Genomic DNA, 27,398 nt, shown 5'->3' with positions numbered 1-27,398 from the left:
AGCCTTGCAGACAGGGGAAGATGGAAATCAGATGGTGGGATTGGTTCCTGCTCCCTCCATCTGTCCCAGTTCCCCAGCAGAAGCTGCTGTATGACTCACAAGCTTTTTATTTTCAGCCTTTAAGGTGAAATTTGGAGGATTATATGTTAATATGCTAAAGTGGCAGCTGCTGTGCCCCATGGAGGAGCCAGAATCACATCAGTCATCCCTGCAGGGCACTTGGCTTCTGTTGGAGAACAGAAAGGTTCTGCTTGGGTGCAGCCATTCCTACTGTGTGACTTCAGGTTTCCTTAATGTGTGAATCATAGCTCCTCAGTGCAGACAGGAGAGAGGCTTGAACTTGTAGGGTGCATTTCTACAAATCATCTCTTAAAGGGGTGCATGTGGGCAGTCCTTGTTCTGTATGAGTAGTCCGTAGTGAATTGTGTGATGTATAAGGCAATCCCAACATTTCTCTGGAGTTCATCCCCAAAAGTTACAGGGATTCTTGGGCTTGTTTGGGGGAGGAAGAACAGGAGGTTATTTTCTCATGTTTTTTTTCTGTAAGATCTAGGTAGCAGCAGTGCCTCAAAGCTGTGTGGTGCTGTCTAGCCCTGTCTGTGCTGAAGGGATGACAGTGTGCTACCTTCAGACATGATGTCAAGTGAATGAATCCATGGTACCTGTAGGCTCCTGGAGCATGTGGACACCAGTGGAAGGGGACCTTGGAAAGGTGCTCTCTCTGCTCCCTGCTACAGTCTATCCAGAAGCCACCTGTAGATCGCAGCATGTGTACTGAGAAGTTCCAATGCTGTTTACAGACCAGCCGTTTGGCCAAGCTGGTGGGAGCCAAAGGCTTAGATCAGACTGGGGAAATGCCCTTTGCTGTTGGTGATGTTTGGATGGTAGCTGCAGTTTAGCTGCAGTAGTGTGGCAGTATTCCCTGGGCTCTGCTGGTAATACCTCCCATATGCACCAGTGCTGCACTGGGGGTGACTCAATCCTCCTGTTATGTCCTACATGCTGGTGATGTATAAGCGCTTCTGTAATAAGTGTGTTTTAATAACAAAACCCAAGGCTCAGTGACAAGAGGTTGCTTACAAGTTCAGTTGGCAAACAACTGGTTTTGCCTCTGCTCGATATTGTTCTTCATAGTGCTTCCGTACTTATTTTCAGAATTCTGTTTTTAATGGTTGCAATTTATTTTTGCATTCTGTTTGTCTGTCATTGCTTCTGGTACATGTAGCATTATCTGTAGGCCAGTGTTAGGGTTAATCTAGGAAACAGAGTCATTGGCGTAGAATATTGGCATAGCTAGAATTGAAGATTTTGTAAAAAAGTAGAAAACTCTGTGGAAAGCAAACAGCCAGCAGTTGAAGTATCTGATTTCTCCTGCTCCATTGGATTGAGGCTGTTACAGATTATTGAGGACAGGGATTATACCTTCTCTGCTAAGCAGCTTTACTGAAAATATCAAAGATGTAGGAGAAAACCCAGGTTAGTTACCTTTTTTCTGTATATTTTGTGGTTTTACCCTTTACTTTATTGGCAGTTGAAGGAGGAATTGCTGTGAAAGCGTCTTGGTTCCTGGAGGAGGTCAGCACACCTTTCTTACTTGATGGTTTGGAGTTTTTTTCTTTCTTTCAATATATTCTTTGCACTGGCGTTAGAGTAGCAGGTTTATTTTTTCTTTCTCTGCTTGTTTATCCAAGGAAATGGTTATTCATGCTGCATGTCAGTAATGTGCAAGTGTTTTACTTTCCAGCTGTTAGGAGTGGGGTTTAAGCTGTTTTCAACTTGGCATTCAAGAAAACACTTCATGGGTAGCCACTTCACTAAAAAATAAGGCTGTGTGGATTTGCTTTGTAGATCCTGATATGATTGACGTTAAACAGTAGAGGTAGAACAGGAGATTCATGTCCGTGTGACTTCTCATCACATGCAAGAGCCATGGCAGGGAGACATGATGTGTAGGAAGCACATCGAACTGGAGAAGAGCAGTTACTGGTACACTTAGAAGTTTGCAAAAACCCAAGAGTATGAGAAGGCTGCCCTTCTGCCTGGCTAGTTAATTTGGCTTCTGTAAAAGATGATGGCATTTGTTGGATGTCATGGCCAGTGTGGAATGAATGCATTGGCTTAGTTTGCTTCAAAACCTGAACATGGCAGTTGGAAGGGGGGAAAACATGTTGGGCTGCCCAGCCCTGCCCAGCAAAGGCTGTCTGTTTTCTTGCTGTGATTTCCCACATAATGGGCATGTGTCCTCTGAGCAGAGGATGTGGAGCCAAGGATTCCTGTGTCTTGGTCCGAGAAGTCCTAGTTATGACTTTGCTTCCTAATCTGAGGAAAGTCCCCCTAAACCTATGTCTTTCTGTGTCTAATTTAAGAATTCTTTAATAATTTTTGGAGGGATTGGAGTCCATCCTGAGGAACAGAAGATTGAGTTGCCTCTCTTTAGCTGTGTTGAGCCCTTACAGATCCTGTCAACTTGTGTTCAAACCTGAAAATTAACCCTGCCACATCTTCAGAGCGTAGTATGAGTGCAGGCTTTTATGCCTGCTTCTCTTTGGAAAATTGAGCTTTGGGACAAATTGTTTAATCTCTACAGCAAGCATAAATGCAAAAGGTATACCCTAGTGTTTGTGTTGTCCTTGCAAGCTGTTAGCAAGTCTCAAGTGAAGCTCCTCTGGAGGGCCTGGGCTCAGTAGGCTTCAGTGCAGGCAGAAAGAGCTTGCAGTCATCTGCTGGGGGACTTTCTGAGCTATAAGATTTAAAGGGAAGAGAATATTCTAGAGCATTAATGGTGCAAACCCAATATACTCAGAAGGGACGGGCCCTCCCCTCACTCCATTTCCCCCAGGACAGCTTGAAAGCTGCCTCCAGGCTGCTGTATTGCACTAATGCTGGTGTCCATGGCCCACAGCAGCCAGCTGGGCCACTCAGACCTTTCTCTTTGGCAGGCACAATACAAGGATTTGCTATTTGCTCCTGACAAAAGGGCAATCCAGCAGGTGGTGGGGCAGTCAAGGCTTGTTTACGCCCCAGGTCCCCTAGCAAGCCTTGCCACGGTGCTCAGAGGGGAACTTCTGCATCCTGCAGCTTGTGGTGGACAAAAAGACACTTCAACGGTGGCTGTTCTGAGAGTGACATCCAGTGGTGATACCCAAGTGAGGCCAATTAACTCCCGGGGTTGGCCTAGAGCTGGCTGAGTTCTGTGCAGATGAGCCAGTTGATTTCAGCCGCCTCCAGGTCTTTGAAGGGGTACTAGCAAGAAGGTGGGCAGGGGACTTTTGCTTCTCAGCATCACATAATATTTGCAAAGGAGTTGGGACTGATTATTAATCCAACTTGTACTTCTATCTTGAGGGTCTGATCTGCATCCTTCTGGATTCATAGCAGTGCATCCTTGGATAAGAGAAGAGGATGTATGTATGCATGGTGGGAGGTAGTAGTGAAGCTAAAGAAATTGCAAAAAACATTGCAAATGGTGTAGAAACACATCAGGGGATGTTTTAAAAATCCCAAGATGTTGGGAGGAAGAAATCCTATTAATTTCCAGTTGTGTTTTATGTTTCTAAACCCCTTTTTTGCACTGGGAGCTCTTCTTCATCAGTGGTTGGTTTTGAGCAGGAGTTATAACACATTCCTGAAACATCCAGTTAACCGTTCCTTTATTCTTATTCTGCAATGTCCTTTTCCTCTTTTCCTTGTCCAGGGGCTGCAGTGAACCTGACTCTAGTGACACCAGAAAAGGCTATCAAACTGGCAGCCAATGACTTCTTCCGGCATCACCTCTCCAAAGATGGGTGAGTAGGGGGTGCAGACCTTTTGCATTCAACTTAAAAGACACCAGCTCTTGGGCTGTCTGGTGAGATGTCAGAGCAAAGGTGGAATGTGGTGCCGTAATGACTGAAATACAAGTTTACCTTGAACAGCTCAACAGTGATTACATTTGAGCTAATGATGTAATGTCTAAAATGAGAAGTAAAAAACACTCCACTGCATGACTGCTTTTTATTCAAGCTTCTAAAAATAGTCTGAGATCTAAGCCAAGATTATCAGATCCAGAATTTGAAGGCAAAATATCTGAGAGGACCCAAATGCCACTGCTCACTGCTCAAACAACTGCTGAGAAGACCCTTGTTCTCAGCATCCTGTTGGATGCTGTTATGCTTTTTCTGGCTTGAACACATGGCAAATCAAGTTCTGTAACCCTCAAACTTAACATCCCTCTTGTCCTTTTGTACTTTGAAAAGAGTTTTAAACAGGTGGTGAATCTGAATTGACAAAAGGCACTTGCAGTCTTGCCCAGCAGCTGCCCTGCAAATAAATGCTGAAGGAATAAAATTATCTGTTTAGCTGGCAAGTGTGGGTTGGTTCATGTGAATTAAATGTAAGTAAAGATGCTAGCTGATCAGTTGAGAGGGGCTGGACCCTGAATATTTAATGCTGTTTTCACCAGCACTTGCAGTTCAGAGAACACTTGTGTCTCCCTTCAGACTGAGACCTTTCTCCAGAGACAGCCAGTGAAGGGCCCTGTCCCCAGTCCTCCATGACAGTAGTTAGAAAACAGGCTGCTTGTGATATGATCCTGATTTATCCCCTCAGCAGTGGTGTGATGTGGTGAAGGCTCACTGAAAATGCAAAGATCTACCACGATTACTTGGTTTAACAACTTCCCATAAAGTACCACATCAGTCTCGGCTGCTGCAGATCAGCAGCTCAACAACTTCAGAGGAGATTGTGGACTGAAACAGGTTGAGGATCTAGTTTTTTTCATGTATCTAATTTTTTTGTTCTGGAGTCTTTTAAAGTAGCAACTAACAAATGCCTGTGTGATTCATCGGCTCGCAGCTGTTTGTGATTTCCTGTCTCTTCAAATAGTGCTCAGACAGTAGGAGGTAATGATGTCTTCCTTGCTCCTCGCTTCTGCCAAGCAGTGGGTCTGATCCCCGCAGCAGACAACGCAGCAGGTCGTGGCATACTGCAGTAGACAGGAGCACAGCTAGCTCTCTGCCACCACCTACAAAGTGAGGGCTTAGTAGGTCATACAGGGAAGATGAAGGGGTGCCAAGCTGCCGTGCCTTGTACCGTCACTGAGAGAGTGGCCCGTGGAAGAAATCAGACCAGCATTGCAACATATTTGTTGTTCTGTGAGAGTAATCGCTGCTGTGATGTTTCAGCTGTTAAAACATGGTATACCTGTCAGTAAATGTCCTGCGCCAGGATAAATGTGTGTATCTGCCTCTAACTGCTGAGGCAGGCTTTGATCAGGTATTTGGGTAAGTAGGATGCAGCTGTTTCCATGAGCTGCTGAGGTTGTCACCAGGACCTCTTCCAGCTTGACTTCTGGGTTCTGCCTGATCCACACATGATGTGGATGATATGCTGTGCTTGATTCAGAATAAAAGAGCTAGAGAGTTTTGCCAAAAGAAGACAGTCTGTTGTCCTAAAACATATGCACTGATTGGACTGACACTACAATGACCTGAAGCAGGAGTATGATACCACTCAGGTAGTGGGGAACCTTTGTCTTGACACAAAGCATTTTTAATTCCCTTAGAGAAAGTTTGGGCCACAGTTAGGTGACGAGAGCTTGGCAGCATGTGGAATCAGTGTCACTTAACTCATTTGGCAACCATGGGGTCCTGGATTAATGAAATCTGGTTAGCTCTGCTCATAAGCATAGCCATAATCAATTGGACAGAGAGGCAGAGCCTTAGTACTGCTGTGATAGATGGTTTAAATTGTTTCTGACTATAAAAGTCACTCCAAGATAGATGAGAAAGAAAATGACTTGCAGGTTGGCTGTGGCTGGTATAGGCTGTGAACCTGGAATCTAGCTGAAAGGTCTGGTGTGTGCTGTGACGTTGCCTAGTACATGGGATACTTTTCCTTCATGCTAGGGAAATCTGAGGCCTGAGGATGGAATATGTAACCTGCCAGAGGGGTTGTACCTGGCTGTGCTGTAGTCATGGCATGGTACCTTGCCTTTGGCAGTTCGCAGGATCTTTTCCCACATGCAGTACATGTGGCAAATAGGAGTGATGGTCAGGGGCCATTTCATTGACTCACAAAGCTGCGTGTCCCCCAAGGGTTTGCCTTGATCTTGCTCCCTCTTTCCAACCTGTTTGCAGTCTGCAGGTTTCTCACTTGAGATGCTTCTGTGCCCTCCTCCCCAGTTGTTTTTGTAAAACAGGATTAGCAGTGCTGGAATCCAAACACCGGTCCTACCCAGGGCAAAACAAGGTACATAACGGCTAGCAATTGCAAGGCTGGGCCACCTGTTTCACAACTCCAGTCAAAGCCTAGGTATGAACAAAAAAATAGCCCAGGGTTAGAAAGGTGAAGACTGAAGCTGCCTGGAATGTCAATGTGGTTTCATTTCTGGATATGTAGTTGCAACAGTCAAGGTGTTACATAGTGTAAAGCGCAGCCGATGGAGTCAGGCTCAACATAAGCCTGGGGGTTAGTGTTTCATGGTGAGCCACCAAGATCTTCATTCAGCTCCACTAAGGTCCTTCTTTGCACAAGCCAGACTATCTGCTACACATTCATAGTATGCTGTGTTCTTACACCAGCATCCCAAAGGTATCTCTGGTGCTGTTCTGCCTCAGAGCTGCAAAAGTCTTCCAGACCTGTTTGACATTTAATGCCTTTGTTGCTAAGCTTCTAGCAGTTGTCTTTCTTGAAATGTGTTGCATGAATTGGAGATCCTTCTGTGATAAAATGTGCATGTTCTATCAGTATTTGCTGATTAAAATATGCTGAGTGTGTCCTCCATGTGCAAGTGGAAGAAGCGTGTGTAGACCAGCGAGAGTGTGGCAAATCTAGCATGACCCAAAATAGCCTAAAGTGGCACAACTTTTAGTATGCATTCATTATTTTTTATCCTTTGAAAAACTTAGTGTTGACATGAACTTGCTTTTCAACTGTGTCATGGTTTAACCCCAGCCATCAGCTAGGATCGCGCAGCTGCTTGCTCACAGACCCTGCTCTGCCCATTGCTGCCAAGTGGGACTGGGGAGAGAATTGGAAAGGGAAAAGAAAAAAACTCATAGGTTGAGATAAAAACAGTTTAATAGGACATCAAACAAAGAGAAAATGATAATAATAATTATAATAATAATAACAGAATATACAAAACAAATGTGCACAATTCATTTGCTCACTGCCTGTAACACCAATAGCCCATACGTTCCTGAGCAGCAGTATTTCCCTCCCAGCCAACTCCAGTTTATATACCAAATATGACATCATATGGTATGGAACATCCTCTTGGCCAGCTTCAATCAACTGTCCTGGCTATGCTCCCTCTCAGTTTTTTGTGCACCTGGTACATCATGGGAAGCCAACATTCTTCTGGTACTAAATCCAAAACACAGCTACGAGAAAGAAAATTCACTCTATCTTGGCCCAAACCTGGACAAACTGCTAGGAAAAAAAAAAGTGGCTGTGCTCTTGGATGTTGCTGGAGGTAGTGCATTGGGTCAGCAGGACCTCATGTGGGGCCTTGTGCTCTTGTTGGTGCACCCATATCCTTGGGCCTGAAGTTGTCTGTTCCTGCGGCCTTCTCCACCCTGGGACTAGCTCAAGGGGGCACTCTGGCCCCTATGATGATTTTCCCATCATTTTGGTGCAGGAAGGGTGTGTGCTTACAGACTAGGGGACTTGATTTCTGCTTCTTTGCCTGTTTCTATTCTGATGTTGAGACTGTTATGAGGGCCTACTGCTACAACTTCTTGTTTCATGAGGAAACAAAACTGTGTTGGTCTTCCCAAGCTGTCCTGGGCATTTACCAACAAGGGGGGGCCTGGGTGAATTGCATGAGTGCTGGAAACCCCCTTAGTATGCCGTGGAGGAAAGGAGGAAAACAAAGATACTGAAAAACCTGAAGAGCACCCCATGTTCCTGATTAAGAAAGGCAATAAGAGTCAAACATTGTCCTGTGATGATTTTGACCTGAGGGCCTCTGCAGTTCCCAGGAGAAGAGTTGACCAACAGAAGAGTCTTCAGGCAGGTCCTTGTTCCTGTGGCACTCTGTGCTGGCTGGACCACATGGCTGGCAAGGCAGGACACAAGAAAGAGGGGAAACTTCCAGCCTTCAGGCTGCTGGAAACTGATGAGATTTTCTTTTTCCTCTGGATTTCTGAAGCTGGATGTGTTGAGAGACCCGTAAGCTCACAGCTGCTGTTAAAATAGCAGCAGCTTCATTGTCCAGAGCAGATAATGTGAGAAGTTACTAGGGCTAAGTGAAGCACTTGGGTATGAAGGCAACCTAAATCAGTAGTACACCAGTGTGCATTTAAAGTACGTTGTTGATTTTTGGATGCTCAGTGTGTGAGGTCTCTTTGATAGATATGTTGCCTGCTTTTTATGTCCTCTTTGAATGTGGATGTTAAACACTTCTTAAAAAACAGTCCCTTTAAAGTGTCTTACAGGGTTTCATGTTTATCTCCAAAGTGCTGAGTGCCAGACAGACAGCAGTTATGTTTGGCATATGTTTGCCAGGTACCATTGTTTATTTTTCAGGTTCTTGGTTAAATACTCTGCCTTGGCTGTGGTAGAAGGTGTCTCATGGCTTCTTACAAAAGCGATTCCTTGCTCATAAAAACTCTGCAGTGTCCCTAGATGATTATCTGGCTGTTCTTCTCAAAGGGGTGTTATTCTTATACATGTTCTGTCCTCTTTAGTCTTGACCTTTGTTTTGTTTGCTGTTCTGGAGCAAAGACTGGCAATTTGCTGACTTAGAAGTTCAGATCCCTAGGAAGACCGGCAAGATTGCATTAACTGTGTCCTTGCTGATGTCAGCAAATGTTCTTCCTTTTTGCTTCCTCCTTCCTTGTATTAGGTTGGTGCAAAAGTAATTGCAGTTTCAGACTGTGAATTTTAAATCATTATAACTAAGCTCAAACACATATTTATTAATCAAAATAGGAACCATTACAATCAACATATTTTTGCCAACAAGAAATAAGTTTGTTTATTCCTGTACCATAAAAATCTGTGGTTCAGGATTTGATGAACTCTTAGAACTCATTTTCTTCATCCTGCTGGTTGTGGAAGCATTTTCCCTGCAAAAAGTTGTCGAGATGCTTAAAGAAGTGGTAGTCGGTTGGCAAGATGTCAGGTGAATATGGCAGGTGAGGCAAAACTTTGTAGCCAAATTTGTTCAACTTTTGAAGCGTTGGTTGTGCAACATATGGTGGGTGGTGTTGTGGAGAAGAATTGAGCCCTTTCTGTTGACCAATGCTGGTTGCAGGTGTTGCAGTTTTTGCTGTATCTCATCGATTTGCTGAGCAGACTTCTCAGATGTAATGGTTTTGCCAGGATTCAGAAAGCTGGAGTGGATCAGACCAGCAGCAGACCACCAAAACAGTGTCCATGACCTTTTTTCGGTGCAAGTTTGGCTTTGGGAAGTGCTTTGGAAGTTCTTCTTGGTACAGCCACTGAGCTGGTCGTTGCTGGTTGTCGTATACAATCCACTTTTCATCGCATGTCACAATCTGATCGAGAAATGGTTTGCTGTTGTTGCACAGAAGAGAAGACGACACTTCAAAATTACTATTTTTTTGATTTTCGGTCAGCTCCGGAGGCACCCACTTACTGAGCTTTTTCACCTTTCCAACTGAAATCCTGAGACAAGCAAGGCACTTATCTTTCTCTCCCATGCAGATGGGGAGACTGGAGCTTGTTCTCCATTGCCTTCTCAGCTGATGTGTCTCCCCAGGGCTCCTTCCGTCATCTACTCCTCTTTCAGACTCTCCTAAAATACTTGGACCATCTCATCTGTGGAATTTTTTTAAGTTGTTATTGCATGGCCTGGTTGATCCTTGAGCTGCAAAGTGCTCATAAACAAGCTATAAAGTGGTGCTCTGGATTTAGGAAGGAAGAATGCTACTGCTAGTCCTGGTGCTGAGCTGCTGTGTCACCTTGTGTCACCTGGTGTACTTTGGTCATTCACTTGACAGGAACCCTTGTGGGCCAAGGCATCCTCTCCTGTAGCTATCTACTGGATGTCCACACACTTATGCAGATAACCCTCATCCAGCCCACTGGTACTTGTAGGTCAATCCAGCCCTTCCGCTAGAGAAAGAGCCAGCTAAGAGTTGATAATCTCACTGTGCTCATGCAGGGATAGCTATTGGGAGTGGGTGCTTCTGTTTAGCACACAAAGGCTCAGGGAAGAGCAGTGGTTTGAAGTTGTAGACATCAAAGTTCAGCCAGAAAGTAAATGCACTTCCAGCCGTTAATCTAAAGGGAGATAGAGATGGGCTGTTTCATAGAATCACAGAATGCGAGAGATTGGAAGGGACCTTGAAAGATCATCTAGTCCAATCCCCCTGCCGGAGCAGAAACACCTACATGAGGCTACATAGGAACATGTCCAGGTGGGTTTTGAATGTCTCCAGAGTAGGAGACTCCACAACCTCCCTGGGCAGCCTGATCCAGTGCTCTGTTACCATCACTGAGAAGAAGTTTCTTCTCAAGTTTAAGTGGAACCTCTTATGTTCCAGCTTAAACCCATTACCCCTTGTCCTACCATTGTTTGTCACCGAGAAGAGCCTGGCTTCATCCTCGTGACACTCACCCTTTGTATATTTGTAAACATTAATAACGTCACCCCTCAGTCTTCTCCAAACTAAAGAGACCCAGCTCCCTCAGCCTTTCCTCATAAGGGAGATGCTCCACGCCCTTAATCATCTTCGTTGCCCTACGCTGGACTCTCTCCAGCAGTTCCCTGTCCTTCTTGAACTGAGGAGCCCAGAACTGGACACAATATTCCAGATGTGGTCTCACCAAGGCAGAGTAGAGGGGAAGGAGAACCTCTCTCGACCTACTAACCACCCCCCTTCTAATACACCCCAGGATGCCATTGGCCCTCTTGGCCACAAGGGCACAGTGCTGGCTCATGGTCATCCTGCTGTCCACCAGGACCCCCAGGTCCCTCTCCCCTACACTGCTCTCTAATGGATCATTCCCTAACTTATACTGGAACCTGGGGTTGTTCCTGCCCAGATGCAATACTCTACATTTGCCCTTGTTATATTTCATTAAATTTTTCCCCGCCCGGCTTTCTAGCCTGTCCAGGTCTCACTGGATGGCAGCACAGCCTTCTGGCGTGTCAGCCACTCCTCCCAGCTTAGTGTCATCAGCAAACTTGCTGGTAGTACACTCTATTCCCTCATCCAAGTCATTGATTAATATATTGAGCAGTACTGGCCCCAGCACTGACCCTTGAGGCACTCCACTAGATACAGGCCTCCAACTGGACTCTGCCCCATTGACCACGACTCTCTGGCTTCTTTCCTTCAGCCAGTTCACAGTCCACCTCACTACCCAATCATCCAGACCACTCTTCCTCAATTTAACTATGAGAATGCTGTGGGAGACTGTGTCAGATGCTTTACTGAAGCCAAGGTAGACCACATCCACCGTTCTGCCATCATCTATCCACCTCGTTATATCTTCATAAAAGTCAATGAGGTTGGTCAAGCATGACTTCTCCTTAGTGAAGCCATGTTGACTGCCCCTAATGACAATCTTATCCTTGATATGCCTTGAGATGGCACCAAGAATAAGTCGTTCCATTATTTTCCCAGGGGTGGAGGTGAGGCTGACTGGTCTATAATTACCCAGGTCTTCCTTCTTGCCCTTTTTGAAGACTGGAGGGACATTTGCTTTCCTCCAGTCCTCAGGCACCTCTCCTGTCTTCCGAGACTTGGCAAATATGGTGGAGAGTGGTCCAACAATGACATCAACCAGCTCCCTCAGCACCCACGGGTGCATCCCATCTGGGCCCATGGATTTGTGGATTTTCAGATTGCCTAATTGTTCATTAACCCAGTCCTCATCAACTAAGGCAAATTCCTGCACCATCCTGACTTCCTCTGGGGCCTCAGCAGTACGGGGCTCCCCAGGACAGCCTCCGGCAGAGTAGACAGAAATAAAGAAGGCATTCAGTATCTCTGCCTTCTCTGTATCTTCTGTCACCAGGGCACCCACCTCATTCATCAGTGGGCCTACATTGCCTCTGGTGTTAGTTTTATCTGCCACATATTTGAAAAAGCTCTTTCTGTTGTCCTTGACCCCTCATGCCCGCTTTAATTCTAAGGAGGCCTTAGCTTTCCTAGTTGCCTCCCTACATCCCCTGACAACAGCCTTATATTCTTCCCAAGTGGCCAGCCCCTCCTTCCATGATCTGTAAACTCTCCTCTTCCACCTGAGCTTACCCAGCAGTTCCCTGTTTAGCCATGCAGGTCTCCTGGCTCCCTTCCTTGACTTCCTACGTGTCGGGATGCTCTGATCTTGAGCTTGGTAGAAGAAATCCCTGAATATTTACCAACTGCCTTGGGCCCCTTTACCTTCAAGCAGCCTTGCCCATGGGATTTTCTCTAGCAATTGCTTGAAAAGGCCAAAGTTTGCCCTGCTGAAGTCCAGGGTTGCAATTCTGCTTGCTATTCTGTTCCTGCCGCACAAGATCCTGAACTCCACCATTTCATGGTCGCTGCAACCAAGGCAGTCCTCAACCTTTACCACTTCAACCAGACCCTCCTTGTTAGTGAGGATGAGATCCAGCAGTGCACGTCTCCTGGGTGGCTCCTCCACAATTTGCATAAGAAAGTTATCTTCAGTGCACTGGAGGAACCTCCTGGACTGTGGCTGGCTAGCTGAGTAGTCCTTCCAGCAGACATCAGGGAAGTTAAAATCCCCCATGACAGCCAGGGCCTGTGATTGTGAGGCTGCTCTTAATCACAGAATACACACCTGAGAGGAGCATTGCCTTTGTTTCCATTGCTGGTGTATGTCTTGGGACAAAACACAGGTTGTGCCTGTGTTCAGTGTGCCCAGACCTGTTGCCCTGTCCATTGTTCGCTTCCTCAGACATTTGTATTGAAACAAAACACTTAGGATCTCATGCCAAGGCAAACCTGATGTGCCCGCACAGAGTCACCATCTTCGTGATTTAGTCAAAATGTGTGCAACACAGAGCTCCTGCAGCCAGAGGTAGGTTGTACCGTATCTGCAGTAATGTCTGCCAGAGCGATGTTTAATCTACTTTGAGGTGGATCTGGCTTACATGAGTGCTTTGCTTGGCTTGTCTGAGGCATTTTTGAGCTGGCACTAGAAGTGAAAGGGAGTTTGTAATGGGAACTTTCTTGCTTTTATATTTCCCAGCATCATAGCTCCTGCTTCTCTGAAGTGTGATTGCAGGTCACAATATCACAGTATGTTTGGGACTGGAAGGGACCTTAAAAGATCTTCTAGTCCAGTCCCCCTGCTGGAGCAGGAACGCCTAGGTGAGGTCGCACAGGAACATGTCCAGGCGGGTTTTGAATGTTTCCAGAGAAGGAGACTCCACAACCTCCCTGGGCAGCCTGTTCCAGTGCTCTGTCACCCTCACTGAGAAGAAGTTTTTTCTCAGATTTAAGCAGAACCTCTTGTGTTCCAGCTTGATCCCATTACCCCTTGTCCTATCATTGTTTGCCACCGAGAAGAGCCTGGCTCCATCCTCATGGCACTCACCCTTTACATATTTATAAATATTAATGAGGTCCCCCCTTAGTCTCCTCTTCTCCAAACTAAAGAGACCCAGCTCCCTCAGCCTTTCTTCATAAGGGAGATGCTCCACTCCCTTAATCATCTTTGTTGCCCTACGCTGGACTCTTTCCAGCAGTTCCCTGTCCTTCTTGAACTGAGGGGCCCAGAACTGGACACAATATTCCAGATGTGGTCTCACCAGGGCGGAGTAGAGGGGAAGGAGGACCTCTCTCGACCTACTAACCACCCCCCTTCTAATACACCCCAGGATGCCATTGGCCTTCCTGGCCACAAGGGCACAGTGCTGGCTCATGGTCATCCTGTTGTCTACCAGGACCCCCAGGTCTCTTTCCCCTACACTGCTCTCTAATATGTAATTTCCCAACCTATACTGGAACCTGGGGTTGTTCCTGCCCAGATGCAGGACTCTACACTTTCCCTTGTTAAATTTCATTAGGTTATTCCCCGCCCAACTCTCCAGCCTGTCCAGGTCCCGCTGGATGGCAGCACAGCCTTCTGGCGTGTCAGCCACACCTCCCAGCTTAGTGTCATCAGCAGACACGTCTAAATCGTTAATGAATATATTGAATAATATTGGCCCCAGTACTGACCCCTGAGGCACTCCACTAGATACTGGCCTCCAACTAGACTCCGCACCATTGACTGCCACTCTCTGGCTTCTCTCCTTAAGCCAGTTTGCAATGCACCTCACTACTCTATTGTCTAGACCACGCCTCCTCAATTTAGCTGTGAGGATGCTGTGGGAGACTGTGTCAAAGGCTTTACTGAAGCCAAGGTAGACCACATCCACCGCTCTGCCATCATCCATCCACCTTGTTACATTCTCATAAAAGGCTATGAGGCTGGTCAAGCATGACTTACCCTTGGTGAAGCCATGCTGACTGCCCCTAATAACCCTCTTATCCTTGATATGCCTTGAGATGGCACCAAGGATAAGCTGTTCCATTACTTTCCCAGGGACAGAGGTGAGGCTGACCGGTCTATAATTACCCGGGTCCTCCTTCTTGCCCTTTTTGAAGACTGGAGTGACATTTGCTTTCCTCCAGTCCTCAGGCACCTCCCCCGTTTCCCAAGACTTGGCAAAGATGATGGAGAGCGGTCTAGCAATGACTTCAGCCAGCTCCCTCAGCACCCGCAGATGCATCCCATCTGGACCCATGGATTTATGGATGTCCAGACTATTTAATTGCTCCCTAACCCAGTCCTCATCAACTAAAGCAAACTCCTCCATCGACCTGGCTTCATCCGGGGTCTCAGGGGTACAGGGCTCCCCAGGACAGCCTCCAGCAGAGTAGACAGAGACAAAGAAGGCATTCAGTAATTCTGCCTTCTCCGTATTTTCTGCCGCCAGGGCACCCACCCCATTCATCAGTGGGCCTACATTGCCTCTGGTATTAGTTTTATCTGCTGTGTATTTGAAAAAGTTCTTTTTGCTGTCCTTGACCCCTCTCGCCATCTGTAATTCTAAGGAGGCCTTGGCTATCCTAGCTGCCTTCCTACATCCTCTAACAACAGCCTTATATTCCTCCCAAGTGGCCAGCCCCTGCTTCCATGACCTGTAAACTCTCCTCTTCTGCTTGAGCATACCCAACAGATCCCCATTCAACCACGCAGGCCTCCTGGTTCCCTTCCTTGACTTCCTACGTGTGGGGATGCTCTGATCCTGAGTGTGGAAGAAGCAATCTCTGAATGCAATCCAGCTATCTTGGGCCCCTTTTCCTTCAAGCAGTCTTGCCCATGGGATTTCCCCCAGCAATTGCTTGAAAAGGCCAAAGTTAGCCCTGCTAAAGTCCAGGGTTGCAATTCTACTTGCTATTCTGTTCCTGCCACCCAAGATGCTGAACTCCACCATCTCGTGGTCACTGCAACCCAGGCAGCTCTCAACCTTTACTGCTTCGACCAGACCCTCCTTGTTAGTGAGGATGAGATCCAGCAGTGCACCTCTCCTAGTCGGCTCCTCCACCATCTGCATGAGGAATTTATCATCAATGCACTGGAGGAACCTCCTGGACTGTGGCTGGCTGGCTGAATGGTCCTTCCAGCAAACATCAGGGAAGTTAAAATCATCCACAACAACCAGGGCCTGTGACTGTGAGGCCACTCTCAGCTGCCCATAGAAGGCCTCATCAACTTCCTCAGCCTGATCTGGTGGCCTGTAATAGACACCTACAACAGTGTCACCCCTGCCAGCCTGCCCCTTGATCCTGACCCATACACTCTCAACTCGCTCGTCATCCACTCCTGGGCAGAGTACATTCAGTACATTCAGTACATTGTAGTTGCTCTCTCACATAGAGAGCAACTCCACCACCACGCCTGGCTGGCCTGTCTTTCTTGAAAAGGGCATAGCCATCCATGACCACATTCCAGTCATGTGAACTGTCCCACCAGTCTCTCTTGGAAGGTCAGGGGTTGAGTTAAAGGGACTGGCAGTTTGTATGTCCCTGTGTGGCTGTGGCAGACAGGTTGCCCTCCCTTTGAAGGATGGCTTCTGTGTTTTGATCCCCTAATCCATATCACAGACCCGCTATTTAAATTGTTTGAAAGCAGCTGACTCTGGTTTGTAACTCTTTGGGAGCTTTCTACGATCTGTTGGGTTGACGGACTGAAGGCAGAAGTTATTTTATGTGTGAGGAGGGTGACAAGCAAGCTGGTGACAGTAGCTTCTTGGGTAGCAAATAGAAATGTGGCTTTGTATGGATGTTTTCATAGTTCAAAGATTTCCCATCTTTGGAAATCTTGTCATTCTTATTCCAGAATGACTGGTTTTGGTCCCTGCCCAAGCACAGTCAATTCGTACATGGTTGAAATTTTTCAGAAACTTGAAAAAAATCCTATTCTGCTCCCATGTGACATCAATATACCGATGCTTTCAGAGATTCTGACTTTGGACTGATGCATTGCTCTTGAAAAGCCCTCCATAAACCTCTAATTCCCACTTTTTAATTTTCTTACTTTTCAGCTCTAGTTTTAAAGTTTAATTTTGATTGAGCATGAATTGTCTCCCCTTTCCATTTGACATTGTTCATTTGTCACTAATAAATTGCATGTCAGTTAAAAAAGTGGAACAACTAATTTCTGCCAGTACAGAATTTGAGGCTGTTGTGTATATGTTATATTTAACACCCTTTTGCTGTGATAAAAGATGGTTTCTGCTTTTATAGGACCAGATCCTTGCTGTTGTTGCAGCTTTTGAAGTTAGTTGAGATGTGCTAGTTTTTAAACCACTGAGGATAAGGCATGCGGTGCCTTAAATATTTAAACCCCTTTGTCATTTAGAGACGAACTGTTTTCAAGCTCGTCTTATATGAAGACTAGTGAGATTTTGCAAAGGGAGTTTGACCCCTTTATGGCAAATTTTAAACCTGACAAAAGAGTTGCTTATCTTCGGCTGTTTTTTATTGGACTCTCCCCAGTTCCCAGGGTATGCAAAATACAATCTAAAAGTTCTTGTTCTAGGTGCTTTTGATGTACCTGTTTGACATCTCTAAAATACAACCACACATATAAATCCTTTGTTGGGTCACACTGACATAGCTCCATGGAGTTCAATCAAGCCAGACTGACTTTTGTTGTCTTGGATAATGGTCCACAGATAAACATGTAGGTCAAATCTTTCTGATCTTTTGAACTGGGTATCAAAGTGGTCGCCCCAAATAAAAGCTGGGAGACGTACTCCAGGGATGCTCCAGGGCTCTTGCTGAAGTGGGAAATGCTCTGCTGTGCCATAGAGGGGCACTGACAGCCAGCTCCTTTGGGTGATTTGCTTCCTTCCACGGCTGGGCTAGGGATTGTGTAGCCTTGCTGCTGACTGTATTGAGCTGTGCAGAGACTGGCACTGTGCATCAGGCTGCCCAGGACATGCAAGTGGGCCACATCCAGGCCTCAGTGCTGGGCAGACCTCTGGATTTGCACACGCTGATACCTGCATGCCTCCAGGAAAGCTTGCTGTGCACACTTCAGTGCCCATGTGGGTAATTCCACAGGAGGGATTGTTTTTTGCAGCTTCTCATCTATGGAGGAATTTGGAAAAGGGAGACTGTAAAATGTTCCCCTGTTTAGCCTCATGGGAGAGCTCTATATTTAGCCACTGGTAATCTCTTTTGTGGCTCTGTACCTCTAATCCCCTGCTCTCATATCCTCCCTGGGAGGAGATGAGAGGTGGTGAAATCAGCACAGCTGACGTGGTAGGCTGGCAGGATTACAGCACATATCCCCTCCCTTTCCTGTAGGGCTGGCATTGAAATTTCTTCACTGGCCCACAGTGCCACAGCTGTGCTCTGTGTGTGCATATAAAAACCCTGGTAAGGGAGCATGGGTTGGTTTTCCAAGGAAATAGGGTATATAATTGTAGGACTGCTTTTGCCATGGCCTGGGAACTTGCCTTGAATAGGTTAAGATGAGATATTGCTGCAGGAGCAGGGATGGGGGGAGTAAAAATAGTACTTGTATTTCAAACAGAAAAAAGAGGAGGCTGTTCCCTTCTAGATGTGTGATTTATAAATGCTTCTTTTCCCCATCCTTTTGGAAAATAGCAGATCAAAGGCACTTTTATTTTTAATCAAGTCAGTGTTTTCTGGTGCAAAGGGTTGACATATACTACAGGGTGAAAACCCCTCGGTTTCTGAAAATAGAGACTTTTTGAGCATTTGCGTCCTATGTTCCTCTTTTTAGTCTTAACTGGGCTGTTTCATGGCTTTGGGATGGGGGGAGCTATGAAATTCTGCGTTTCATTAGGCAAGAACATGTCACTGATAATCCCTGCTCTCTAGTGCGTTGCTCTGGGGGTCCATCCCATCCCTTGTCCCTCAGGCAGGACCAGTTTAGTGCCAAAGCTACTTTTTAAGGTTTGGAAAGGCTGGTGAGGTGAAGAATCACCTAACCACAGGGAAGCTGCCTCCTTGACTCTCACATTTGCTGTTTATTTATTTTGCTTTTGCCAGAGAACTCCAAATCAGCAACTCAAATGTTTTCCTCCCTTGATTTTTGCTCTGTTGTCTCTCTTTGTTTGTTTGTGGGGATGTTGACAGTGTCTAAAGGACTAGGCTGGCAGAAGGAAAGCAGCTTATGCCTCTTAATGCTCAGGTCCTCTGCTGCCCTCTGAAGCTATAGCCCCCTGACTGGGGGCAATGCCAGGCTGGAAGAGAGCTGCAGCTCTCTGTTTTGGGATGAATAGGGTTGTGTGCTCCTGACTGGGGCTGTTCTGGCTGGGCTTGTGCCTTTTTCTGAATATCCTGTTTCTGGGGCCAAAATGGGTCTTTCCCTCCAGATCAGGTGATGCTGGCACTGGTGCCAAGCCTCAGATATGCTAAACTGTCAAGCCTAGCAGGTTTTCCCCATCCCCTGGGCTGCCTCTCCTGTAACCCCCAAGGTCAGAGATGTGCCCCATGTCCCCTTCACCTGGCTGTCCCAGTGTTACTTCAGGCCATCTCCTCTGACTGACTCTTTCACTCTTTTCTTCGGGCAGGAAAAAGCTGACACTGCTGAGGGAGATGCTGGCAGGCTGCGGCGCAGGTACCTGCCAGGTCATTGTCACCACTCCCATGGAGATGCTCAAAATCCAGCTGCAGGATGCGGGGCGAATTGGTATGTGGTTTTCTCTTCCCTGTGCACTGGGCAGGCAGAGGAGAAAGGGCTAGGTCTGGGCTATCGAGGCAGGGGGGGAAGGAATGTACAGAGAAAACCCTTTTTCTTCTCCCTGCTCTCCCAGGTCAGAGGTATCTCAGGATGTAGCAGAAGTTTCTCCTCTTCTTCCTAGCTCATTTTCTCCCACCCTCACCTGGCTTTTGTTCTGGTTTTGGATAGGATAGAATTTTTTTTTTTTCCTAATAATTTCTCTTCCCTTGATGTCCTGTCTTTATCTCAACCTACGAGTTTGACTTTTTTTCCATCCTCCTCCTCATCCCACTGTGGGAGAGGGCGTGTTGAGTGAGTGGCTTCATGGTGCTTAGTTGCCAGGTGGGGTTAAACCACAACATGTTGCAGAGGCCCTTGCAGCTGCAAAAGGTGATGATTTTTTTTGCTCAGAGCAATAGGCTTGGCAAGTGAAATGGGAAATGCTGCTGACGGACAGAGAGAGACAGGAGAGATGACTGCATGGTCAACTTGAGCGTGATTAAAACTTGTTAGTTACTGTGTACCCAAGAAGGAATTGGCATCCTTCAGTGCTCTTCTGTGGTGCTTCCTCCATCTCTATATTTTCTGATACCTATTCTCTCTCTTCTACCTGCCTGTAGCATCTCCCTAAAAGCTTCTCAAGGGGATGTGTCCTTTCCAAATGACTTATCTCCCTTCTTACTCTCAATTTTTTTGCTTCCTGATAAAAGCAGCAGTTGTCTTGGCTGAAATCGTAGATAAAATTCTCCCAGCCTGCTGGATTTGGAAGAGGTTTGGGGTCAGGCTTTTGGGACTGTGGGCAGGAGCTGGCAAGCAGAAGCAGGAGGGAGTGTGAGCCTTTTGTCTGAAACACTGTGGGGCATATCTAGTAAGAATGGACGCCAGAGTCTGTCATGGAGGGAAAGAGCAGTTTCCTGTCACCTTAATCTCTTCCAGAGGTCAGCCCCGGGTGTGGTCTCATTCCCCGGGAGCCCTGCATGACACTGTTAGATACCATGTTTATGGCCCTTCCTGGAATGTGGACTGATTGGTTCTGTAATCTCTCCTTTGATGTGGCATTCCTGATTAATCACAGATTTACTTTTGCTTTCCTCTGTTTACTGTTTTTAATGCAGATTTTATCCTCTTTGTGCATATTATTTTAAAATGTTTGAAGGAATTAAGCTATGGTTTGAGGGTTCAGAAGAGGTTTTTGCTGCTCTGAACAACCTGTTCTCTGTGTGGCAAGAGACCTGTGGTGTGCCGGTAGCAGCCAGAGGATTGCCTCCATCTTCTGGCCAAAGAGCAGAAATACATCAGTTTGGAAAGGTTGGGGGAAACCAGGTGGCATTTATAAATGTCACTGAGAAACTCCCCAGTTTAATGATTGCTTTCAATGGAAAGAAACAAAGAACAGAACTGTTGAACCTCTTTCATATATGAATATCTTTAGCTTGTCCTACGGGCAGCTCAGGGATGGAGCTGGAAGCAGGCACGTCACCTGCCTGCTCACGGTAGCTCCTTCTCTCTGCGCCGCGGAGGTCATGCACAACAGGCTGCTCCTGCTTAGGTAAAACCACTCAGTAGCAGAGTTCAGCAGACAGTGTTGTGGTGTGGCAGCTGCCAGCTCTGAGAGTGGGATGAGCTGGGTTGTCTCAGGCTGAGGGAGATGGACAGACTGGAAGCAATAGCTTGCAGGGCACCTGGCTGGCCTTAGTCTGTGTGTTTCAATGCACCTGGAGATCTGCCTCTTCCTCCTTGTCCCGTGGCACCAGGCAGCAAGAGACTTTTGTTGAGCGTCCTGCAGACCAGTGCTCTCTCTGCTCCTCCCCAGCGGCACAGAAGAAGCTGATGGCAGCACAGACCCAGCTCTCCTCTTCCTCTGCGGCGGGGTCAGCAGAGCCACTGGTGGAAACGCGCACCACAGCAACACAGATAACAAGGGAGCTGCTGAGGACCAAAGGCATCACAGGACTCTACAAGGGCCTGGGAGCCACGCTACTAAGGTAAGGTGGCATGGGCTTGAGTGCAGGGCACCAGTGTTCCAAATAATGAATCTAAAGCACCAGCCATCCAGGAAACGGGTCTGCAAAGGTGGTGTTGGCTTTGGGGTGTGTGGGTTTGTTTTGGTTTGGTTTACATGCGCAGGTTTTACGCATTGAAGAAGGGAAGGTCAGGGAAGCAAGGAAGGCTACCTTATTGTCACTGAAAGATTTAATTCTGCTTCTTTCTGTGGAAGATTTTTGTCTCCCTAGTGGTCCGTATTTTAATGCTGTAGAGAAGTCCTTGTGAGCTAGCAAAGCAAAACTGTCAGCCTGAGTCTCCAGAGTGTGAAATGGGTTCTGGGCCATGGAGCACATTGGATGCAAGGACCAGTGCCTGCTCTGGCACACTGACTGGGGTTTCAGAGAGTTACTCTCCTCTATCTTTAACAAAGGCAGAGCTAAAGCAATGCCCGGTGACATGTGGGGGCAAGACACAAACCTCTTGTAGTTAACAAAAGTGGACAAAAGATTGACCTCTGAATGTGCTGGGGTCTTCAGTTTGCATGTTGAAAAATGAGGGGGAAGCAACTGACTCTGCAGGGCTCCATGCCCCCTGTGGACCCGTTGTACTTTGTGCAGTCAGTTTTGCCCCTGCTGAGTTTCAGCTCATGTCTGCATTGCAATTACAGAACTGGGATATCTGCATTGCACTTGGGGCTGTGCTGCCAATGTGTAATGCTGGCAGCCATTCCTTTGCTCAGTTTGCTGGTGTCGCACTCTGGCTTGGCTCATCCTTGTTCTTCTTTCTTCCCCTTCATTCCTCCCCACTGCAGGGATGTCCCGTTCTCCATTGTTTACTTCCCGCTGTTTGCAAACCTGAACAAGCTGGGCCAGAAAGACCCTAATGTCAAGGCTCCATTCTATGTGTCCTTCCTCTCCGGATGTGTGGCTGGCAGTACGGCTGCGGTGGCTGTCAATCCTTGCGATGGTGAGTCCCGAGTAGCCTGTGCTGGTGGCCTGCTGCCAAGTGGCAGGAGTCAGAGGCCCACAAGTGAGCTAGGTGAGGAGGAGGGTGACAGTGGTGGCCTCTTCACAGCACGAGCTCACAGCGGGAGAGCTCTGCTGTCTGAGCTGCTGCCAGTTTAGGTGATATTTCCTTCAGGTGACCTTTGGCCACAGCTTACACGAAGGTTTGCAGTACTCACTAGGTAAGTCAGGAGGAGAGCATCATTCATTTCAGTCATTCTCATTCTTCACAGGAATGACTATGAATATTCCCCTGGAAAGACACGTTACCATGTGGAGTGATATCTGGGCCTTTTATTGTGCTCCACAGCACCCACCTAAAATACCACCTTGGTTTCTCTGTTTTGAAAAACATCAGAAAGTAACTTCTCTCTCCCAAATATTGCACATGCTCCAAGGTGTGAAGAAGTATAAGACCAGCACTATATATTTTAGATACTTGTTCCAGAAGGAGCTGAGTATTTGAAAATCAGTTTCTACTTTACCGAAAGACATCTGAATTTGAAAGCGTTTAAAGCTTAAGTCAGCCTTGGAAATGGTGGTCACAGTGGGGGAAGGAGGTTGTTTTTTGGGAGGCTCTCTTTTTCTTTTATTATTTTTTAAAGGAATAGGTTTGTTTTCCCATTTTGCTGATTAAATATATGAAAATGGTCTGTGTTCTTGGTGATCTTGTTTTGGCTGTGTTTCAGAGACATTACTCTCAAGGTGTTTTTTGCCTGCTGAAGAACATGCTACATTCCCAGTGCTCACCACTGTCTGTCTCTTTCTTCCCAGTGATCAAAACACGGCTGCAGTCCTTGCAGAGAGGAGTGAATGAGGACACCTACTCAGGAATCCTGGACTGCACCAAGTAAGGCTCCTTGTGAAGCAGGCACCACGTCAGATGTACAGCATCTACTGCTGCCCACTGCCAGCCAGTCAGTGCAGCTTCTAGACACAACCAGTAGCTTCTCTGTTGCAGGTTCTCTCCGAACCTGTGCTTTTATCTACCTGTCTATATGGACAGATACATAGATATATGACCAGATATATACTGTTCGTATATATAGCTATGTAAAAGAGAACAACTTCGTACTTTGAGCAAGATAAAGATAACATTTATATTTAGATGCTTCTGTCCAAACCCCAGCAGTCAAAACACCGAGATTTGATTTATGCAAAGGGAGGCAATGCTGTGGTTGTTTCTCCCAGGGCCCTGTTGCCTGAAAATCCTACAGCATTAAGTCTCATATTCCTCCCAGGACTGCTCTGAACAGCGACTGTGGGAGTGCTGTCAGAGATGGGCTGTCCCTACCTGCTCTCTCCTCTGACCCTTTGCTAAACTGTGGTCTAGCTGCGTTTCAAAACACAAGCACTTTTGTATCGCTGTTGTGGCCAGAGTCTCTTGCCAACTGGATCTGCCCTATACTGAGGGTGGAGTTGGCCCCAACTTTCGAATGGGGGGACATCTTGATGCAAGCATGGTGTCATCTTAGCTGTACATCCAGATCCAGGCCAGACATAGCGATGGGGCATGTTCATGCATGGCCATTCGCAGAGTACATGGGGGATGGTGGATGATCTGCTGTGGAGGCTGTGCCAGGTGACAGTGCTTGCCTGGATTTAGTCTCTGTAGTGAGGCAGAAAGCCAGGGCATGGCCAGAGGCTCTCCTGGCATGGTGGAGGGGTGGAATGGACACTTACCTGTCTGTGCTATTTCTCCCCAGGAAGATCTGGCAGAAGGAGGGGCCCATGGCCTTCCTGAAAGGAGCCTACTGCCGAGCCCTGGTCATCGCTCCTCTCTTCGGCATCGCTCAAGTCGTCTACTTCATTGGCATTGCAGAGTTCCTGCTGGACATGCTCCCCAAGCACCGGGCCTAGCCCTGGTGCAGCTGTGTGCACGCTCCTGCCCTCTGCAGCACTGAATTCATCCCTGTGTTTGTCATCTGTGTCAATAGATGTCAGAGCAACAGCACAAAGGGTTTGCATAGGGACGGCATGGGGCAGAGAGGGAGAGAGTCCCTTTTCTGTCTCAGTCTGGAACCTGTCCCCTCCTACTCCTTCCATGGATGACACCTGATTTTGCCCTTTTTTTCTTTTTTCTTTTCTTGGGGGGGTTGTGTTTTTTTTTTTGTTTGGTTGGTTTTGGTTTGTTTTTAGATTGTCATTCTTAGGGACTGGTAAGCACAGACTGGGCTTGCAGACCCAGAAGTCTCCTCCCAGCCCTGGGGAAGAAGAAGGATGGGAAGGAAATAACCTGAATCCTCATCCACTGCAGTCTCCCTATTTCTTCCTGAAGTTGCTAGCTGTCTGAGGAGGAGATGGAGGGGAAGCTGTGTCCTCTCAGCCCCTCCTTGGTTCTGCTGGCCCCAGGTTGACAGCAGGCACTGTGTAAAGGGGCCTCATGTCATTGCCACTGGAGACATAGCAGAGGGGATGCTGGATCTGGCAAGTTCCTTGGCCTGGAAACCTTCACCCCTCCCTTCTCGCTTTCTCAAAAATGCGTTGGGCTTAAATGGACAACTTGGAGATCAGAGGAAGGGAAAGGAGATCGTTACTATTGATTTTGTAATTAAATTTTAAAGCAAAGGGATGTCACTTCTAACCAGGTGTCACAGGCACATGCAGGTGAGGTGCAGAGACAAGATGTCTGCTCTATAGGGAACATGTCTGTGGGATCACATGAATGTCCAAAAGCACTTCACTGTTTGGTGACAGGCAGGAGAAGGAGAGGAACTTTGGATCAAGTTATTTTTGTTCAGGGTTTGGTTGGTTGGTTTTGTGTTATTGTTTGATGGTGGGGTTTTTTTGTGTGTTTTAATTTTGTGGTTTTGTTTGTTTGTTGGGTTTTTTTAAAAATACAGAGGCTGTGGGAAGGGAAAACCAATCAACAAAAAACGACTTACATTCCTTCAGCCTGCCCACCGCTGGGATGATAAAGCGGTGCTTGCAGGTGTAGTTTAGCTGATATTTTTTTTTTTCTCTTTTTTTTTTTCCCCTCTCTAGCCTGGCCCGAGGTGCATGAAAGGAGGTGCCTGCTCCACTTCTGCAGTGCCCAACCTCAGGGAGCCACACTAGAAATACTACCCCCTGTGTGCTTGCCTTGCAAGGTGAAAACACAGTGTCGAGTTGTGCTTAGATGTTTGACATTTTGACTTGGTTGTGTTTGTGAGCCAGCCGGTGTTTAAGAAGCAGAGGGTTCCCGCCCCATGTGAGGACGTGTTTCCATGTACATAGTTACGAGGTAGAGTCCTCTGGAGCACAAAACCTCATAATTCTGCTCTCCTCTGGGGTGGTGATCATTGTTGGGTAGCAGGGGGCAAATTCACACCTACAACCCACTGTCAAAGGGACACCGCCCCAGCTAACATCGCTTGTCAGAGGACTTCCTTGTTCAGTACTCTCTTGGGCTGTGTAATTAATTCTAGTTTAAGTGATCTTAAGTGTGAGATCTGGCAACCCAGCACGATCTTCCGATCTTCTCCATTATTTATTCCATTTGGTGCAATCCACCCAACTTTGGTGTTTAAATTAAACTGGTCAAATTCACTTTTCATTCCTTCTTTTTGCTTTGTTCTCCAGGTGCTTCCTTGGTGTTTGTGTTTCAAAAGTGTATTTAAATTCATTTTAAAAATTTTCCCTGTTTTTAATGTTTAAAAGAGAAACACCTCTGTTGTAATGTTCTTGGGTTAGGTTTTTGCAAAACCTGTATGTTGAGGACCTTCTTCTCTGATGCATCCTTTTTCTCTTCAAAAACATTGTTCTGTGGTTGGTTTGTTACTTTGCATATGTGAATAATTTTCTTTAATTTTCTTTTTTTCGTAATGACTTCTCTGTGAATCTGGGAGGAATATGTGCAAAGATGATGATAGATGTCTGTGCTGTGTGTAGTGCTGTGATGCTGCTCTTGGTCTGGATTTCCCTTGGGTGGATTAAAACAGACTTTTTTTTTTTTTAAGGTGCCCCATTCCTTGCTGCTCTGTGATTTACAAGGAGGGTCTCCAAAACCAACCTTGCCAATAAAAGTAGTGGGGTTTCTCCTTGCCCTTCTGCCTGCAGGAATTGCCCCCTGAAACTGGGTAGCTTGCAGGTGCAGGTTGGTAGTGTGGGGTTGCATCTGGAGAAGAATTTGGTGCAGTCAATGGCTCTCCTTGTCCTTTTGGATGCTTTTAAAAACTTCTTTGTAAAACTGACTTTTCCTCCTGAAGGCTCCAGCTCTTCTTCCACCATGTTGGAGCTGGTGGCATGAATGGGGCTGCTTTTTGGCTGCTTGGACATGTCCCTGAGTCAAGAAGATGAACATGGGGGGAGGTGGGAGGGGATAGTGACCATGGCCCTGCAGGAATTTCCTTGAGAGCACTTGGGGGGAATTCCTTGAGAGCACTTGGGGGGAATTCCTCAAAAGCAAAGGGGGAAATATTCAAATGGGGTCAAGAAAGAGCGATGAGGGGCAGCACTTGGGCCACATGACCTGCCTGATGTAATGGTTATTTACTAATTTTGCTCTAATTTAACACAAAACTCCACATAACCTGCCCCACAATGGTCCAGGGCATGGGGTGACCATTTTCTATCACGGGCAGCTGTGTCTGGACCCAGGTTACTGGAAGCCAGCTGTAGCCCTGGCTGCGAGCTGCTTCCCCTTTCTGGGGTGAGGGGATGTGCTGCCGCTGGGAAGTGGCCATGGGTCCCTTGCTTTGGGGCCCTGGTATGGCTGGTGGCAAGCCCCACAGGGTTCATCCCTGTGCAAGGGTGGTTCTGGCTCTGAAACACACATTCGAGGCCAGTGCACAACCCCAGCGTTGATTTTCCTTCTTTTGTTTCCTCCTTTTTTTTGCATAAAACCGTGATGCCGCCACACTGGGCAGCAGCACCAGGCAGAGGTGCTTGGGATGCCCATTAACATCCCCAGGAGCCCCCAGATCCTGCCAAGGCAGGTGCAAGGTGCAGAAACCATGTGCAGTGGCTCCCAGCCCCTCTCCTGCTGCGGTCCAGGACAGCTAGGTGCTCCGCTGCCCGCCTTCGCAGGTGTTCAACCAAGTGCAGCGCCAGGCAGCAGGGCCAGGCCCACGGGAGTGCTTGGCTTTACGGGAAAAGGGTGCACCGGGAAACTGTTTCTTGGATGCAGGAAGCACAGCCAGTGCCTGCTGCCCTCCTGGATTTTGCTAGTATATTTAACTTTTTTTATAGCAAACCTTTAGTGTGGAAACTAAGGCAGCCTGAAAGGGGAATTAAAATAAATTGAAATAAATAAATAAATAGAAAAGACAC

At 47.0% G+C, this 27,398-nt stretch overlaps 1 protein-coding gene across 4 annotated transcripts in view; it reads left to right on the top strand.

Moving 5' to 3' along the window:
• The window catches only part of SLC25A22 (solute carrier family 25 member 22), a 56,621-nt gene extending 30,536 nt beyond the window's left edge, over positions 1 to 26,085 (top strand). For all 4 annotated transcript variants that reach the window (XM_065065062.1, XM_065065065.1, XM_065065063.1 and 1 more), the window contains 6 exons: positions 3,695 to 3,785; positions 19,010 to 19,128; positions 20,972 to 21,143; positions 21,956 to 22,110; positions 22,923 to 22,998; positions 23,855 to 26,085. In XM_065065062.1, the coding sequence (XP_064921134.1) occupies positions 3,695 to 3,785; positions 19,010 to 19,128; positions 20,972 to 21,143; positions 21,956 to 22,110; positions 22,923 to 22,998; positions 23,855 to 24,008 (767 nt within the window). In that variant the 3' untranslated portion in view covers positions 24,009 to 26,085. The remainder of the gene's footprint in view (positions 1 to 3,694; positions 3,786 to 19,009; positions 19,129 to 20,971; positions 21,144 to 21,955; positions 22,111 to 22,922; positions 22,999 to 23,854) is intronic.
• The last annotated feature ends 1,313 nt before the right edge of the window (positions 26,086 to 27,398 follow it).

Source organism: Columba livia, chromosome 5 (genome assembly GCF_036013475.1).
Source record: "Columba livia isolate bColLiv1 breed racing homer chromosome 5, bColLiv1.pat.W.v2, whole genome shotgun sequence".
NCBI lineage: Eukaryota > Metazoa > Chordata > Aves > Columbiformes > Columbidae > Columba > Columba livia.
Note: the sequence above shows the minus strand (reverse complement) of the source record. Positions and strands in the feature narration are given on the sequence as shown.